This window comes from Amblyraja radiata, chromosome 3, assembly GCF_010909765.2.
Source record: "Amblyraja radiata isolate CabotCenter1 chromosome 3, sAmbRad1.1.pri, whole genome shotgun sequence".
Taxonomy (NCBI): domain Eukaryota; kingdom Metazoa; phylum Chordata; class Chondrichthyes; order Rajiformes; family Rajidae; genus Amblyraja; species Amblyraja radiata.
In genome coordinates this window covers 101,258,580-101,274,721 of record NC_045958.1, presented here as the reverse complement: position 1 = coordinate 101,274,721, position 16,142 = coordinate 101,258,580, and the positions used below count along the sequence as shown (strand labels likewise).

General features: G+C 46.0%; 1 protein-coding gene across 1 annotated transcript in view; it reads right to left on the bottom strand.

The window, feature by feature from the left end:
• LOC116971338 (coiled-coil domain-containing protein 17-like) overlaps positions 1-16,142 on the bottom strand; it is a 38,416-nt gene that overhangs the window by 775 nt on the left and 21,499 nt on the right. The window contains exons 5-11 of the mRNA XM_033018433.1: positions 15,349-15,488; positions 13,384-13,551; positions 11,963-12,147; positions 10,960-11,045; positions 5,646-5,861; positions 2,321-2,543; positions 374-484 (exon numbers count right to left, since the gene is read on the bottom strand). Of these exons, the coding sequence (XP_032874324.1) occupies positions 374-484; positions 2,321-2,543; positions 5,646-5,861; positions 10,960-11,045; positions 11,963-12,147; positions 13,384-13,551; positions 15,349-15,488 (1,129 nt within the window). The remainder of the gene's footprint in view (positions 1-373; positions 485-2,320; positions 2,544-5,645; positions 5,862-10,959; positions 11,046-11,962; positions 12,148-13,383; positions 13,552-15,348; positions 15,489-16,142) is intronic.

The following is a 16,142-nucleotide window of genomic DNA, read 5'->3' as shown; positions in this document are numbered from 1 at the left end:
AGCTGGAGTAATTCAGCGGGACAGGCAGCATCTCTGGAGAGGAGGAATGGGTGACGTTTCTGGTCGAGACCCTTCTTCAAACCTGATCCTGATAAAATGCTTTCTATGCCACATCTGTAGGAGTTGGCGAGAGCTGTGGGGGACATGCTGAACTTCCGAAGCCTTCTACGGAAGTATTGGTGTGCTTTCTTGGTCGTTGCTTCAATATGGCTTACTTCCACAGCTTCCGAGTCAGCTGGTGGCCCTCCAGTTAAATGGACCTGGATCTGAGCCCAGCAATTCCCATTGTTTAATGCGCTCCAAAGGCAACCATCAAGATAACCCTGTGGCATGGCCAGACTAAACCTTTCAATGTGGAAGTACGGGTACATACCAGCGGTGGGTATTTATACAGCCTGGCGTGATTGGGATCGATATCAGCCATGGTCTGGGCGCTGACGTCTCTTGCATTGACCAGACGAAAATACAATTCTGCATTTCCCAGCTGCAAAGACAAAGAAAAATCAAAGCAGGACAAAATGAAAATGCTGCATGGCAACCAATATGCACAGGCAAACACATGTCGGAATCTGTCGGATATGCGATCGTTTCCAAGTCTTCTCACATGCGTTGTTGTTAATGAGGAAGTACCTGCATTTATAGCAGTTCTTATCAAATCTTAAAAACATCAGTTACATCAGCCCTTAAATTCATGTGATAGGAGCAGAATTAGGCCATTCAACTGATCAAGTCTACTCCACCATTCAATCATGGCTGATCTATCTCCCCCTCCTAACCCCATTCTCCTGCCTTCGCCCCATAGACCCCATACTAATCAAAAATCTATCTATCTCTGTCTTAAAAATACTCACTGACTTGGCCTCCACAGCCTTCTGTGGCAGAATTCCACAGATTCACAACCCTCTGACTAAAGAAACTCCTCCTCATCTCATTCCTAAAGGAACGTCATTTCATTCAGAAGCCATAACCTCAGGTCCTAGAATATCTTACTAGTGGAAGCATCCTCTCTAAAGGCTCTAAATTTATAAGCCCTTAATCCAATCCAATCCAACTTTATTTGTTAAGCACTTTAAGACAACCAATGTTGACCAAAGTGCTGTACAGAAGAAAAAGCAAGACATCATAAACAGACAACATAACAGAACATAACATAACAGCTCACATAAGGCGCATAAATCACATATGAAATACAACAATAAATCAAAAGACATAAAACATGAGTAAAAATAATAGCCATGCAATAAGCAATCAAAATAAGAAACCAATCAAGCAAATAAAGTCGACATCTTACTGGGTATCAAAGGCCACGGAGAAGAGATGGGTTTTAAGAAGAGATTTAAAAACAGACAGAGAAGAGGCCTGTTTAATGTGGAGAGGCAGATCGTTCCATAATTTGGGTGCCGACACAGCAAAGGCACGGTCCCCTCTGAGCTTCAGCTTAGTTTTAGGCCCACTCAGGAGCAGCTGATTATCTGACCTGAGAGAGCGGGCGGGTGTATAAGGGTGTAGAAGCTCAGATAGGTAGGGCGGGGCAAGACCATTTATGGATTTAAAAGCAAATAAAAGAATTTTAAAATGGATCCTAAACTGAATAGGCAACCAGTGGAGTGAGGCTAAAATGTGCGAAATGTGCTCATGTTTACGTGTGCCAGTTAAAAGACGTACAGCTGCATTCTGTACCATCTGGAGACGGGCGATGGAGGACCCACTAACCCCCACATACAGTGCATTGCAGTAATCCAGCCGAGTGGTAACAAAGGCGTGGATTACCGTCTCAAAGTGCTGCCTTGACAGAATTGGCTTTATTTTGGCCAGCTGCCTCAAATGGAAAAAGCTTGATTTAACAACAGCCTTAACTTGTCTGGAGTAGCCCACAATCATTGATTGCATATGAATGTCTAACCTAGCTACATTAACAGCATGTCCAAACTGTTGCGTTTTAATAAATAGTAAAATGGTTTGATTTAGACTTTAGACATCAGAGATCCAGCATTGAAACAGGCTCTTCGGCCCACCGAGTCCACTCCGACCAGTGAGTCTCCCCTTACACTAGCGCTATCCTATTCGTGAGGGACGATATACAATTTTACAGAAGCCAATTAACCTACAAACCTGTATGTCTTTGGAGTGTGGGGGGAAACCGGAGCGCCCGGAGAAAACCCACGAGGTCAGAGAGAGAACGTACAGACAGCACCCACAGTCAGGATCGAACCTGGGTCTCGGGCGCTGCAAGGCAGCAACTCTACTGCTGCGCCACCGTGCCGCCCCTATTTGACCTCCCACCCAAAGCATGCAGAATTTGCAGCGCAGACTCCCTTACCTGAGGCACTCCGTTCAGTTCGCCCGTGGTCATGGATGGGATGACTGGAAGGACACGGACTGGAGCTTTCCATCGGCCACTGATCACACAGTTCTGACTGTCAAAAATATCTGCCTTGATCCAGCCTCGTGAGACAAGACGGTTGATGCCCTGTCCGTAGGGGTCGGAGCCACCGGAAGCCTGCAGTTCCATGACCAGGCTGATAGCTGGGGACGGACGCACTCTACAACACAACATAAGCACGTGAATAAGACAAGCCTGCAGCACGTTCGTTTTCGATGGGGGAGCTTCGACCACCCCGATCGCGGGAGCTCCAATCACTCCGATGTGGGAGCTTTGATCGCCCCAACTGCAGGAGCTTCGATCGTCCCGACTGCGGAGTTTTCGATCGCCCCGACCGCGGGACAACATCATGGAGCTGGCGGTCCCTTTGTTAAGGATTGGCTGCGGGAGCTCCAACCGCAGGAGCTTTGATCGCCCCGATGCGGAAGCTTCGATCACTGACTGCGGAGGTTTCGATCACCACAACCGTGGGAGAAAAGGAGAATGGAAGATTTAAGTTATTTGCCTTCCATCACAGTGGGGAATGTGAGGTCACTGGATAAACACCGGGGATTCTCACACCCCGTTGTGGTGGCTGTTTAAGTTTATGTTTAATATTTATGTGGGTATGTTTCTTGTTGCTTTTATTTTGTTTGACTGTTGGCAAATCAAATTCCATGTATGTTTACATACTTGGCCAGTAAATTAATTACAAATCCCAAAATTATTGAAGTCTCATTTTGTCTGCTCCAATGCAAAATCTCCTCAAGCTATGCCTATTATGCCTTCTGGGGCGCAGAGGTAGAGTTGCTGCCTTGCAGCGCCAGAGACCCGGGTTCAATCCAGACTACAGGTGCTGTTTGTAGGTAGTTTGTACGTTCTCCCTGTGACCTGAGTGGGTTTTCTCCGGGAGCTCTGGTTTCCACCCACACTCCAAAGACGTACAGGTTTGTAGGTTAATTGACTTGGTAACATTGTCCTTAGTGTAGGATAGTGTTAGTGTGCAGGGATCGCTGGTTGGCACGTACTTGATGGGCCGGAGGACTCTGTATCTCTAAACTAAACTAAACTTTGGGTCTGAAGAAGGACCCCAACCTGAAACATCACTGATCTATTTTCTCCAGAGATGCTGCCTGACCTGTTGAGTTACTCCAGTATTTTGTGTCTATCTTTGGTATAAACCAGCATCTGCATCCTCTTTATTTCACATTTTAATTCCTCTTCAGGCTTTTATGCCTTCTCTGTTAAGCAGACAGGCAGACGTGCTACTCACAGTCCTCAAGGGCAACAGGCCGGAGTTTAAGGTGCTGGTATTGGCTCTGAGTGAGAGCTCGATGGGTTTAAAATCTCATGCACATCACGGTAGCGGACATTCAGTGCAACACTGAGGAAGCGTGGAGCTTGGGGGGAGCTGCTTTTAGCCGGGCACTAAGTCAAGACCCATTTCTGTCACATATTAAAATTTTAACACGGGCCACAGTGGCACAGCAGTAGACCTTCTGACTTGCAGCACCAGAGACCCGGGTTCGGTCCTGACTACGGTGCTTGTTTGTACGGAGTGTGTATGTTCTCCCCATGACCGCGTGGGTTTTCTGCGGGTGCTCCGGTTTCCGCCCACACGCCAAAGACGTGCAGGTTTGTAAATTGCCCCAAATGTGTAGGGTGTGAAAGTGGGATAACATTAGATAAAGGAAACAGGCCATTGTTAAATGTTGGTAGGGTGGAAACGAGAAGCTAATGCAACATGGGTGGGGGAGGGATAGAGAGAAAGGGAATGTCGGGGCTACCTGAGGTGAGAGAAATTAATATTCATACCACTGGGCTGTAAGCTGCCCAAGCAAAATATGAGAAGCTGTTCCTCCAATTTGTGTTTAGCCTCACCCTGACAATGGAGGAGACAGAGGACAGAAAAGTCAGTGGGGTAATGGGAAGGAGAATTAAAGTGTCCAGCAACCGGGAGATTAGGTAGGCTCAGGCAGATTGAGCGAAGGTGTTCCCCAAAACGATCGCCTAGTCTACATTTGGTCTCGCCGATGTACATGAGTTCACATCTTGAACAACGGATACAGAAAGATTTTGATTAGTCCCCAAGGAATTCATAAAACGCTGCAATTTAAGATTTTGAAAATTAGGACCACAAAGATGTTTTCTGAAGTTCTATTCATTGCTAACCATCTTTCAGTTAACAAACCACACTCCAGTACTTTTCCATGACTGAGAAATGCTGGTAACATATCCACCATCCAAGCAAGTGGCAAATCAAGGTCATCAAGTGTTGGCTTTTGTGGGATCTGGTCGAGAGCGACTGGGTCAATTGTCTGAGTCTGAAGAAGGGTTTCGACCCGAAACTTTGCCTATTTCCTTCACTCCATAGATGCTGCCTCATCTGCTGAGTTTCTCCAGCATTTGCGTCTACCTGGCAAATCAATAAACTATTGATCAGTGAATGAACTAGATCTGGATCAGAAGAAGATCTAATGTGTGGCAGCTCAGCCATGACCATATGGAATGGTGGGGTCGGCTTGGTCTGCTCCATTTTTGTATTTCCTCAATAAAGTTTCTAAACCATCACCTCACCACGGTTAAGTTAGAAATTTTGATCCGATCTCATTGGTAAAACTAATTTAAAAATTTCCAAATGTGGATTCTTAAAATTAAGAATTAAGAGTAAACAAATTTTCAAATCTGATCCTAACATTCTTAATTTTAAGAATTCATTTTTTTTAGAATGAGTAAGGATCAAATTTTAAAATTTGTTTTAAGAATGAATTAAGATCAAATTTTAAATTTGATTTGATGAGTTAGGAATACATTTATAAATTAATTTAAGAATACAATTTATTCTTTAAATTAATTTTAAAATTCAAGCCTATTCTTAAAATTTACTTTAGAATTCAACCCAAACTTACTTTTTAAATTATTTTAACGTTTGATCCTAATTTAATCTTTAAATTAAATTTAAATTTCAATCTTAATTTATTCTTAAAAACATTTTTTTTAAATTCAAACCTAACTTATTCTTAAAATTTACTTTAGAATTCAACCTTAACTAAATTAATTTAAAAATTCAATCCTAATTTAATCTTTAAATTGATTTTAAAATTCAATTCTGACTTATTCTTTAAATTAATTTAAAGATTAAATCCAAATTTATTCTTTAAATTATTTTAAAATTCAAGTGGTTTGAATCAGTCTGCTGGTCACTTCATAATTGTTGTAATTGACAGTATATACTGAATTAATAAGTTGCTGCATTGAAGTGCCAAGTTAGAGTAATCAGTACCTGGGGACGACTTGCTTGACCGCCAAGATGGCTCCGTGGCTCAGGTTAGTGTCCGTGAAGTAGGCCGGTGAGTTGCTGACATCGCAGTAGGTGGCTGGAAGTGGGGAAGGGTCTCCCATTTCCTGTCTGCCATGGTACAGTCCCACCACCAGGCGGCACACCCGGTACAGAGGATCCAGGCCCAGGAGGAAGTCGTAGAACACCACAAAACCAGCTCTGAAAGAAGGCGGCCGCCAGGAGGAGTTGTTAGAGATTTGCAGCATCGTCATCTTATCACAAATAATTAAAGATCGCAAGCTGTGCTTCTCACAGTAAATTTAACAATGCTTTGTTCAGATCACACAGGGCAGCACAGTAGTGCTGACTTACAGAATTGCTGCCTTACAGCGCCAGAGACCCAGGTTTGATCCCGACTACGGGTACTGTCTGTACGAAGTTTGTACGTTCTTCCTGTGACCATGTGGGCTTTCTCCGGCTGCGCCAATTTCCTCCCACAATCCAAACACGTAGGTTAATTGGCTTCTGTAAATTGTCTCTAGTGTGTAGGATAGAACTAGTGTCGGGGTGATTGTGGTCGGTGCAGACTCAGTAGGTTGGAGGATCTGTTTCCACACTGTATCTCTAAAACTGAAACTAAATTGAGGGACATTGCTCAGGTATATTTCTTTATCTGTAGCATTTGCCTTGTTTTAAGAGGGTGCTTGGATAAGGCGTTGGTAAATTATTAACAATATTCACATTTCAGTGGGGTATAAATCTCAGTTGGTGCTGGCGTGTACATAACTCTCCATGTTGAAGTCGGCACTGGGCAGAATTTGCTGGACTCAGTGTACTAATCAGTGGCATAACAGTAAACCACAAGGGTTTATCTCTAAAACTAAGCTTAAAACAACTGCATAATGGAATAAATGAGCATATCCTAGAAGGGACCCGACCAAAAACATCACCGATCCATTCCCTCCAAAGATGCTGCCTGTCCCGTGGAGTTACTCCAGCACTTTGTGTTTTTTCGTTCCAATCCAACACCTGCAATTCCTTGTTTCTCCACGGGAAGAGCTTGACTCCATTATAAAACACATTGAACTTTAACCCTCTGAATGTTTGGCCTCTCTGTACAAACAGGCCATTAATGTAAAGTCAATACCAAACCTAGATGTTTTTGGTTCACTTCAATAGTTGATTCCAATGAATGTACGTTTCCACTGATACATTTGTGGAGAGTAAACTTTGGGGCGACACGATGGCGCAGCGGTAGAGTTGCTGCCTCACAGCGCCAGAGACCCGAGTTCGATCCCGTCTACGGGTGCTGTCTGTATGGAGTTTGTATGTTCTGCTCGCGACCTTGTGGACTTTCTCTGAGATCTTCGGTTTCCTCTCACTCCAAAGACGTACAGGTTTGTACGTTAATTGCCTTGGTATAAATATAAAATTGGCCCTAGTGTGTGTGTGTAGGATAATGTTAATGTCCCCATAACCCTTGACTCATGTACAAATCAAGAATATATCTATCTCTGCCTTAAAAATATCCATTGACTTGGGCTCCACAACTTTCTGTGGCAAAGAATTCTACAGATTCACCAGCCTCTGACTAAAGGGACGACAGATGGACGACAGATGGCCCAATGGGCTAAGTGTTCGGCTGGCAACCGGAAGGTAGCCGGTTCGAATCCCGCTTGGAGTACATACTGTCGTTGTGTCCTTGGGCAAGACACTTCACCCACCTTTGCCTGTGTGTGAATGTGTGTGAGTGATTGGTGGTGGTCGGAGGGGCCGTAGGCGCAGATTGGCAGCCACGCTTCCGTCAGTCTGCCCCAGGGCAGCTGTGGCTACAGAAGTAGCTTACCACCACCGAGTGTGACTGAGGAGTGAATGAATAATGCGATGTAAAGCGCCTTGAGTATTAGAAAGGCGCTATATAAATCCCATCCATTATTATTATTATTAAAGAAATTCCTCCTCATCTCCTTCCTAAAGGAACGTCCTTTAATTACTGAGGCCTCAGAGCCTAGACTCTCCCACGAGTGGAAACATCCGCTCCACATCCACTCTATCCAACCGTTTCACTATTCGCTACGTTACAATGATGTCTCTCCCCCCCCTCATCCTTCTAAACTCCAGTGAGTACAGGCCCAGTGCCTTCAAACGCTCATCATATGTTAACCAATGCTCATTATATGTTCACCATGTTGAGCATATCAACTGACTAGGGAATGGACCCAGTCTTTTAAGTGAGGTTGTGAGATGGGATGGGCAGAGTTAACTAGGACATCAACGATGCCAATGATCTTAACCAGTGGCATTGTTCCCAACAATGCCACATGCAAGTCATTAAATATAATCAAAGTTTGAGATGGATAGGTTCTTTTGAAACTGGAGGGATTAAAAAACAAAACAATCAGGCAGGAAAGTGGTACTGAGGCAAAAAATCAGAACTATTTTAATATTCTTGAATGGGGCTGAATGGCCTACTGTTGCTCCTATCTCTGATATTTTCATGATGGTGTTTGTTGGGCAGCAGAATCGAGACAGAAGAGACTGCAAATGCTGGGATCTTGAGCAAAACAAGCGTAGAAAGAAGAAGGGTCTCGACCCGAAACGTCGCCCATTCCTTCTCTCCAGAGATGCTGCCTCTCCCGCTGAGTTACTCCAGCATTTTGTGCCTACCTGCAGAAAGAATTCAGCGGGTCAGGCAGCACCTGTAAAGAGGATGGACAGGTGTGTTTCGGGTCGAGACCCTTCTTCAGATGGAATTGGATTAGGGACTGAAGATCATGACTTCAATTTTTCTGATATTTCATTGGTAAAAGTTTCTGTTCACCAGGGCTGGATGTCGGACAGGTACTGATTGAAGATGTGGTGGTGAAATTGCTGGTGCAGAGGTAGCATCTAGTTTAACTTAGTTTAGAGATACAGCGCAGAAACAGGCCCTTCGGCCCACTGAGTCTGCGCCGACTGGCAACCACCGCATATTAACACTATCCTACATATACTAGAGACAATTTACACATACACCAATCCAATTATCTACAAACCTGTACGTCTTTGGAGTGTAGGGGAAACCGGAGATCCCGGAGAAACCCATGCAGGGCACGGGGAGAAGGTACAAACTCCATACAGACAGCACCCGAGATCAGGATTGAACCAGGGTCTCTGGTGCTGTAAGGCAGCAACTCTCTCACTGCGCCACCGTGCTGCCCCCGATGTATTTTTTCGTGATCATTGCTGAGGCACAGGTCAAAGATAAGTAACCAGGGTCGGTCAAGAATAACACTGAAGAAATGGAGGAACAGTGAAGACTCAGGTAAGGAACGTCCAGAATTCAGTGCTCTCTGGAGTGATGGGGTTGAGAGGCGGCATGATTGAGGTATGCAAAATTATGAGACACATATATAATCAGGAGGCATAAATTATGAGGAGATAGCCAGAGTCTGTTTACAATGGTAGGAGTCTATAACTAGAGGGCATCGGTTTATGATGAGGGGGGAGAAAATTTAAAGGAAATCGGAGGGGTACATTTTTCAGACAAATAGCTGGTATCTGGAATCAGCTGCCAGAGGAGACAGGAAGAGTAACAATATTAAGGTGCATCTGGATAGGTATTCGTTGAGCAGGGCGTGAAGAGGTATGGAATTAATGCAGGCAAGTGGAACGAGTATAGACCGGCAAGATGGTCGGCATAGACGCAACAGGCCGAATGGGCCTGTTTCTACGCTGCACAACTTGATGATTTGACCGAAGCGCTCTAGACTTCCAGTGGATGCACTTGAGCTTTCACAACTTCCGAGCTTTGCAGGGAACATGTTCTATGGGTAGACACAAAATGCTGGAGTAACTCACCGGGTTAGGCAGCATCTCTGGAGAGAAGCAATGGGCGACGTTTCGGGTCGAAACCCTTCTTCAGACTGAACGTCTCGACCCATAACATCACCCATTCCTTCTCTCCTGAGATGCTGCCTCACCCGCTGAGTTACTCCAGCATTTTGTGTCTACCTTCGATTTAAACCAGCATCTGCAATTCTTTCTTACACATGTTCTGTGGTTGGACCACTGAGAACTTTGCAGGAGTCCGGGACAATTCCTACAAGTTACGGCCAGTTATTGTCGAGGTAACCGGCTGGGCGAGATTTCAAAGAGGAATCGGAGAGTGTTAATGTGGTACAAAAAGGTTCCAATGAGCCTTATAATGGAGGAAGGGATTATGAAAACCAGACACATTACTCAGCACATTGCAGGGTATTGTTGCTCTGTGGAATGGCCGACTTTAATTCCCGCTGGGATTTAGTTTAGTTTAGGAAGGAACTGCAGATGCTGATTTAAACCAAAGATAGACACAAAATGCTGGAGTAACTCAGCGGGTCAGGCAGTCCTGTTGAATTACTCCAGCATTTTGTGTCTATCTTTAGTCTATCTTCGGCCCATCGTCCATACTGACCAGTGATCCCCATAAACTAGCACTACCCTTCACACACTAGGGACAATTTGCAATTTTTTTTACCGAAGCCAATTAACCTACAAACGTCTTTGGAGTGTGGAAGGAAACATAGAAACATAGAAAATAGGTGCAGGAGTAGGCCATTCGGCCCTTCGAGCCTGCACCGCCATTCAATATGATCATGGCTGATCATCCAACTCAGTATCCTGTACCTGCCTTCTCTCCATACCCCCTGATCCCTTTAGCCACAAGGGCCACATCTAACTGCCTCTTAAATATAAACCAGAGCACCCAGGGAAAACCCACGCAGGTCACGGGGAAAACGTACAAACTCCATACGGACAGCACCTGTAGTCGGGATATAAACCCAGGTCTCCGCGCTGTGAGGCAGAAACTCTACCGCTGCACCACCGTGCCGTCCCACAGAGGCTGTGAGAGATTCTCCGTGATTCCACACCAACTCGCAACGGACAGACTTATTTTCAGTGGTTGCTAATAAATCAATGCTCGCCAATCTAACTTCAGAGAGCCCTTGCTTTCTCTCTCCATCCCTTTCCCCTTCCCAGTTCTCCCACTAGTCTTACTGTCTCCGCCTACATTCTAACTTTGTCCTGTCCCCTCCCTTGACATCAGTCTGAAGAACGGTCTTGACTCGAAACGTCAGCCATTCCTTCTCTCCTGAGATGCTGCCTGTCCCGCTGAGTTACTCCAGCATTTTGTGTCCACCTTCGCCAATATAGACTGTATTGCACGAAGGAAAAGAGATATCTCAATTGTAACCAGATGCGAGTTAAAAGGAGGAATTATGGCCCTGCGTAAAGTGAAAGAATGTATTTTAATTATGAAGCTTTGCAGCAACCCACGCTCCCCGAATGTACTCACGCTGGGTCATACGGGGCAGGTCCAAAGCCCTCATTGGAATCCAGAAACTGCTTGGCTAGAACTGGAGTCTGTGGCCTGACATCATCCTGAAGTCCATGAAATAAAAAAACACAGGGTGGAACAGATTCCCTCGCACAGTTTTCACGAAGAAGATACTTTATTGTCACATGTACGGCGCAGTTCACGGGCGGCACGGTGGCGTAGCGGTAGAGTTGCTGCCTTACAGCACAGGAGACCCGGGTTCGATCCCGACTACGGGTGCCATCTGTACGGAGTTTGTATGTTCTCCCCGTGATCTGCATGGGTTTTCTCCAAGATCTTCGGCTTCCTCCCACATTCCAAAGACCTACAGGTTTGTAGGTTGATTGGCTTGGTGTATGTGTAAATTGTCCCTAGTGTGTGTAGGATAATGTTAATTTGCTGGGATCGCTGGTTAGTGCAGACTCGGTGGGCCGAAGGTATCGAGGTACAGTGAAATTATTTGTTTTGCATATAATTTGCATACAATTTGCATACAATACATAAAGTATGCAAAGAGTCACCATGTATAGGGTGCGGGAAAGTTGCAAAGTGTTCAATATAGTCCCGACGGCCCCTCTTCGTTCTTGGTCACGGGGAGAGCGTACAAACTCCGTACAGACAGCACACGCAGTCAGGATCAAACCCGGGTCTCTGGCGCTGTAAGGCAGCAACTCTACCGCTGTCCTGCTCTAAAGCTCTGGCTTGTCATTTTGGTACTGAACTTGTGTGATGTTAAACCTTCAATAAATGAAACAATCTTTCACTCTATCTGAAGATAGACACAAAATGCTGGAGTAACTCAGCGTGGCAGGCAGCATCACTGGAGAGAAACCGAAACGTCACTCATTCCTTCTGCTGCCCTGAGTTAATCCAGCATTTTGTGATGTCTATCTTCGATGTAAACCAGCATCTCCAGTTCTTTCCTAAACTAATCAAGACTTGTTGCCCAAAGTTGTGGCGTCTGCTCACTATCTCCACTTACCGCTGGCATGAGGGGAGGGGTTGGAACAGGGGCAGCTGCAAGAACTTGAGTCTTTGAGCTCCTCAGGTGACGTTGAAGACGTTGAATCTCCATGTCCTGCTTCAAAAGGTCAATTTCAGTCTTCAGGGCCCTCATCTTCTGGTTGTCATCTTTCCATGAGATCGGTGCCTGATCCTTTCCACCTCCTTCCACCAGAAAAGACATTTCAACACTCAAGTTATTATTTTTCTTGCAAGTAATATTAAGGCTGGAGAAAAAAATTGATTGTAATCTTATTATAAATTAAAAATTACGTTAAATAGATTTACTTTAATATTAATAAAAAATAAATCATTTAGGGTAATAAAAGTTAAAATCCTCCTTTCTTTATACTTTGGAGATACAGCCTGGAAACAGGCCCTTTGCCGCATCGAGTCCGCGCCGACCAGCGATTACCCCATTCACGAGCACTATCATACACACTAGGGGGCAAGTTACTATTTAAAAAAAGAACCTCCAAACCTGTACTGTACGTCCCTGGAGTGTGCGAGGAAACCGGAGCACCCGGTGAAAACCCAGGGGGTCACAGGGAGAACGTACAAACTCCGGACAGATAGCACCCGTAGTTGGGTTCAAATCCGTGTCTCTGGCACAGTAAGGCACAGCTTCACCACTGCACCACTGTGCCATGAACAAAGAGGGACCACAGAGACAATACATTCAGTCAGATGGTAATCCGTATCTGAATTCGAATGAGTTGTCATAATAGGCTATAAAAACCCGATACAATTATGAATTTTCAAAGATATTTGGACAGATATAGACAGGAAGGGTTTACTAGGCTCTGGGCCAAATGCAGGCAAATGGAACTAGCACAATATGCCAACTTAGTCAGCATGGACAAGGTGGGCTTAAGGACTTTTTGTTTAAGAAAGAATCGAAGGTAGACAAGAAATGCAGGAGAAACTCAGTGGGTAAGGCAGCATCTATAGGCGATGTTTCGGCTCGAGACCCTTCTTCATACTTCAGGCTTAAGGACTTGTTTCCTTGCTGTATGAGGAGACTTAAACCCCTGTCCCATGGTACGAGTTATTTCCAAGAGTTCTCCCGAGTTTACCCTGATTCGAACTCGGAGATTTACGGTAATGGCCACTCGTCGGTACTCGGGGCTCTCGTGGACAGACTGGGACTGAATCCTCCCCCAACCCCCCCCCCCCCCCCCCCACCCACTCCCAATCTTTGGACATCCCCAATCATGGACGTTGCATTCATCACTTTCATTTCATGTTTCATGAATCTTGTTGTGTTTCATGACTGTTGGCAGACCAGTATCCCTCCTGAGATCAATAAAGTGTGATCGTGAACGTAACGTATCGTATACGATCCGACTTCGGGTCTGCCCAGCTTCTGTAGCCCAGCTTGATGACAAAGGTGATAATTACCTGTTAGTATCAGTCTATGTCCAGTGGACGTCTTCAGGGGTTTTTGTGGCCTGTGGTTTCTTTGTCGTTTCACCCTCAGCTTCAGAATTTCTTCCTCCAGACGTTGATTTTCTATCTCCGCAGTAATCAGCTCGGAGTCTAAATTGCGTCTCAGCGTATCGTGCCCTCCTGCCGATCAAGGTGGGGACACTGAACGTTTATTTACATAGATGCCAGGTGCGTGGGAAGTAGGGTTGCCAAGTGTCCCGTATTAGCTGGGATATCCCGTATATTGGTTTGTCCCATGCGGGACCGCCCTTGTCCCGTATTTGACTGCTGCTACTCGGGTCGAGGGGACTGTCGGGTCGGAGAGGCACATCCGGTCCTGCCTCACCCATCCCGATGTAGTGCAGCCCATGGAGTGCAGCAGCAGCATCTCGCCCGTGGCCCCGTCGGTCGGCAGCCCGGCCAGCTGTCCGACCTCCGGACCTTCGCTTACCGCCGACACCACCACCACCCCTCCTTCTCATGGCCGATCATCGGTTCATGAGTTGGATGGGGTGCCAGACTTTGCGCGTGACGTCGCACGGCCCGGTCCAAAACTCCTCAGCTGGCCCGCCGGCTGGGCTTTGTGTGCAGTCCAGCACCCGGGCCAACTCATCATTCACCCAGCCACGGCCGAGTCAACCAATAGCCGTCGGGAATTTGGCCCTTATTTTGACCTTTTGTCCCTTATTTGGGAGTGAGAAAGTTGGCAACCCTAGTGGGAAGGGGAAATAATCAGGTATAGTCTTACCGCTGACAGGTTAGCTTGCAACAAAGCTTCTCACTGCTCCTTGGTTTACGTGGCAACTAAGAGGGACCTGGAGTGGGGGGGCTGCTGAGCACAAAGAGGTTCCTTCAGGACTAATTAGTTTACCTTGGCTTTACCTTGCACTGAACGTTATTCCTTTATCATGTATCCATACACTGTGCATGGTCCCATTGTAATCATGTATTGTCTTTCTGCTGACTGGTTAGCACTAAACAAAAGCTTTTCACTGTGAATAAACTGTAAATGACAATAAACTCAACGGTAAACAGTAAACTGTAGCTTAGAGTTTAGTTTAGTTTACAGATACAGCGTGGAAACAGGCCCTTCGGCCCTCCGAGTCCGCGACGACCAGCGATCCCCGCACACTAACACTATCCTACACACATTAGGGGCAATTTACAATTTTACCAAAACCAATTAGTCTACAAACCTGTCCGTCTTTGGAGTGTGAAAGGAAACCGGAGATCCCGGACAAAACCCACGCAGGTCACGGGGAGAATGTAAAACTCCGTACAGACAAGCACCCGTAGTCAGGATCGAACCCGGGTCCCTGGCACTTCAGGGAGCAACTCTACTGCTGCGCCTCCTTGCCCGCTCAAATGATCTACAGGCTGGCTTCCAGCAGTTCCACATTCATCCTCACAGTGCAGGAGGATGAGGGGTGATCTTATAGAGGTGTATAAAATCACAAGAGGAATAGATCGGGTAAATGCACAGAGTCTCACGCAGGTCACGGGGAGAATGTAAAACTGGTTATATGGTTATATGGTCTCTTGCCCAGAGTAGGTGAATCGGGGACCAGAGGACATAGGTTTAAGGGGAAGGGGGAAAGATTTAATAGAAAACTGAGGGGTAACCTGTTCACACAAAGGGTGGCAGGTGTGTGGAACAAGCTGCCAGAGGAGGTCGTTGAGGCTGGGACTATCCCAACTTTTAAGAAATAGTTAGACAGGTACATGGATAGGACAGTGTGGGAGGGATGTGGACCAAATGCTGTGGTGTAGCTGGGACATGTGTAGCTGGGACATGTTGGCCGGTGTGGGCAAATTGGGACGAGGGGCCTGTTTCCATGCTATGTCACTCTATGACTCGAGAACCCACAGGCCAATATCAATCCCACACCACTCTGCACCATCAACAAACAGACGGGTATGCACGGGCTCTCATCTTACTGTGGGCTCGCTCCTTGCGATGAGTCCGCGGGAGCTTCTCCCTCCGCTCCACTTGTAGTGCTTCCGCCAAGAGATCATGCAACTGCACCAGGATCAGCTGGTCATTGCCTCCATTCTGCAGGTAGGAAAGCCGCAAGGCACTGGGGCGGGTTGGGAGGAAAGTGAAGATAGAATTCAGGAACATTATTGACCATTGAACAAAACCAAGCAGAGGTAGCAGCATCCAATGCCAATGAAATTAGCAATGCACCCCTTTGATCTGCGACTCTCATCCAGTTTAGTTTATTGCCACGTGTGCCGAGGTACAGTGAAAAGCTTTTGTCGTGTGGTGCTAACCAGTCAGTGGAGAGACAACACATGATTATAATCGAGCCATTTACAGTGTATAAAGGAATAACGTTTAGTGCAAGGTAAAGCCAGCAAAGTCCAATCAAGGATAGTCCCAGGGTCTACAATGAGGTAGATAGTAGTTCAGCACTGCTCTCTGGTTGTGATAGGATGATTCAGTTGCCTGATAACAGTCAGGAAGAAACTGTCCCTGAATCTAGTGCATTTTCACACTTCTATTCCTTTTGCCCGATGGGAGAGGGGAGGAGGGAGGGTGCGACTCGTCCTTGATTATGCTGCTGGCCTTGCCGAGCCAGCGTGAGGTATAAATGGAATAAATAGAAGGGAGGGTAAGTTGTGGATAAGAAGAAACTGCAGATGCTGGTTTAAACCAAAGATAGACACAAAAAGCTGGAGTAACTCAGCGGGACAGGCAGCATCTCTGGAGAGAAGGAATGAGTGACATT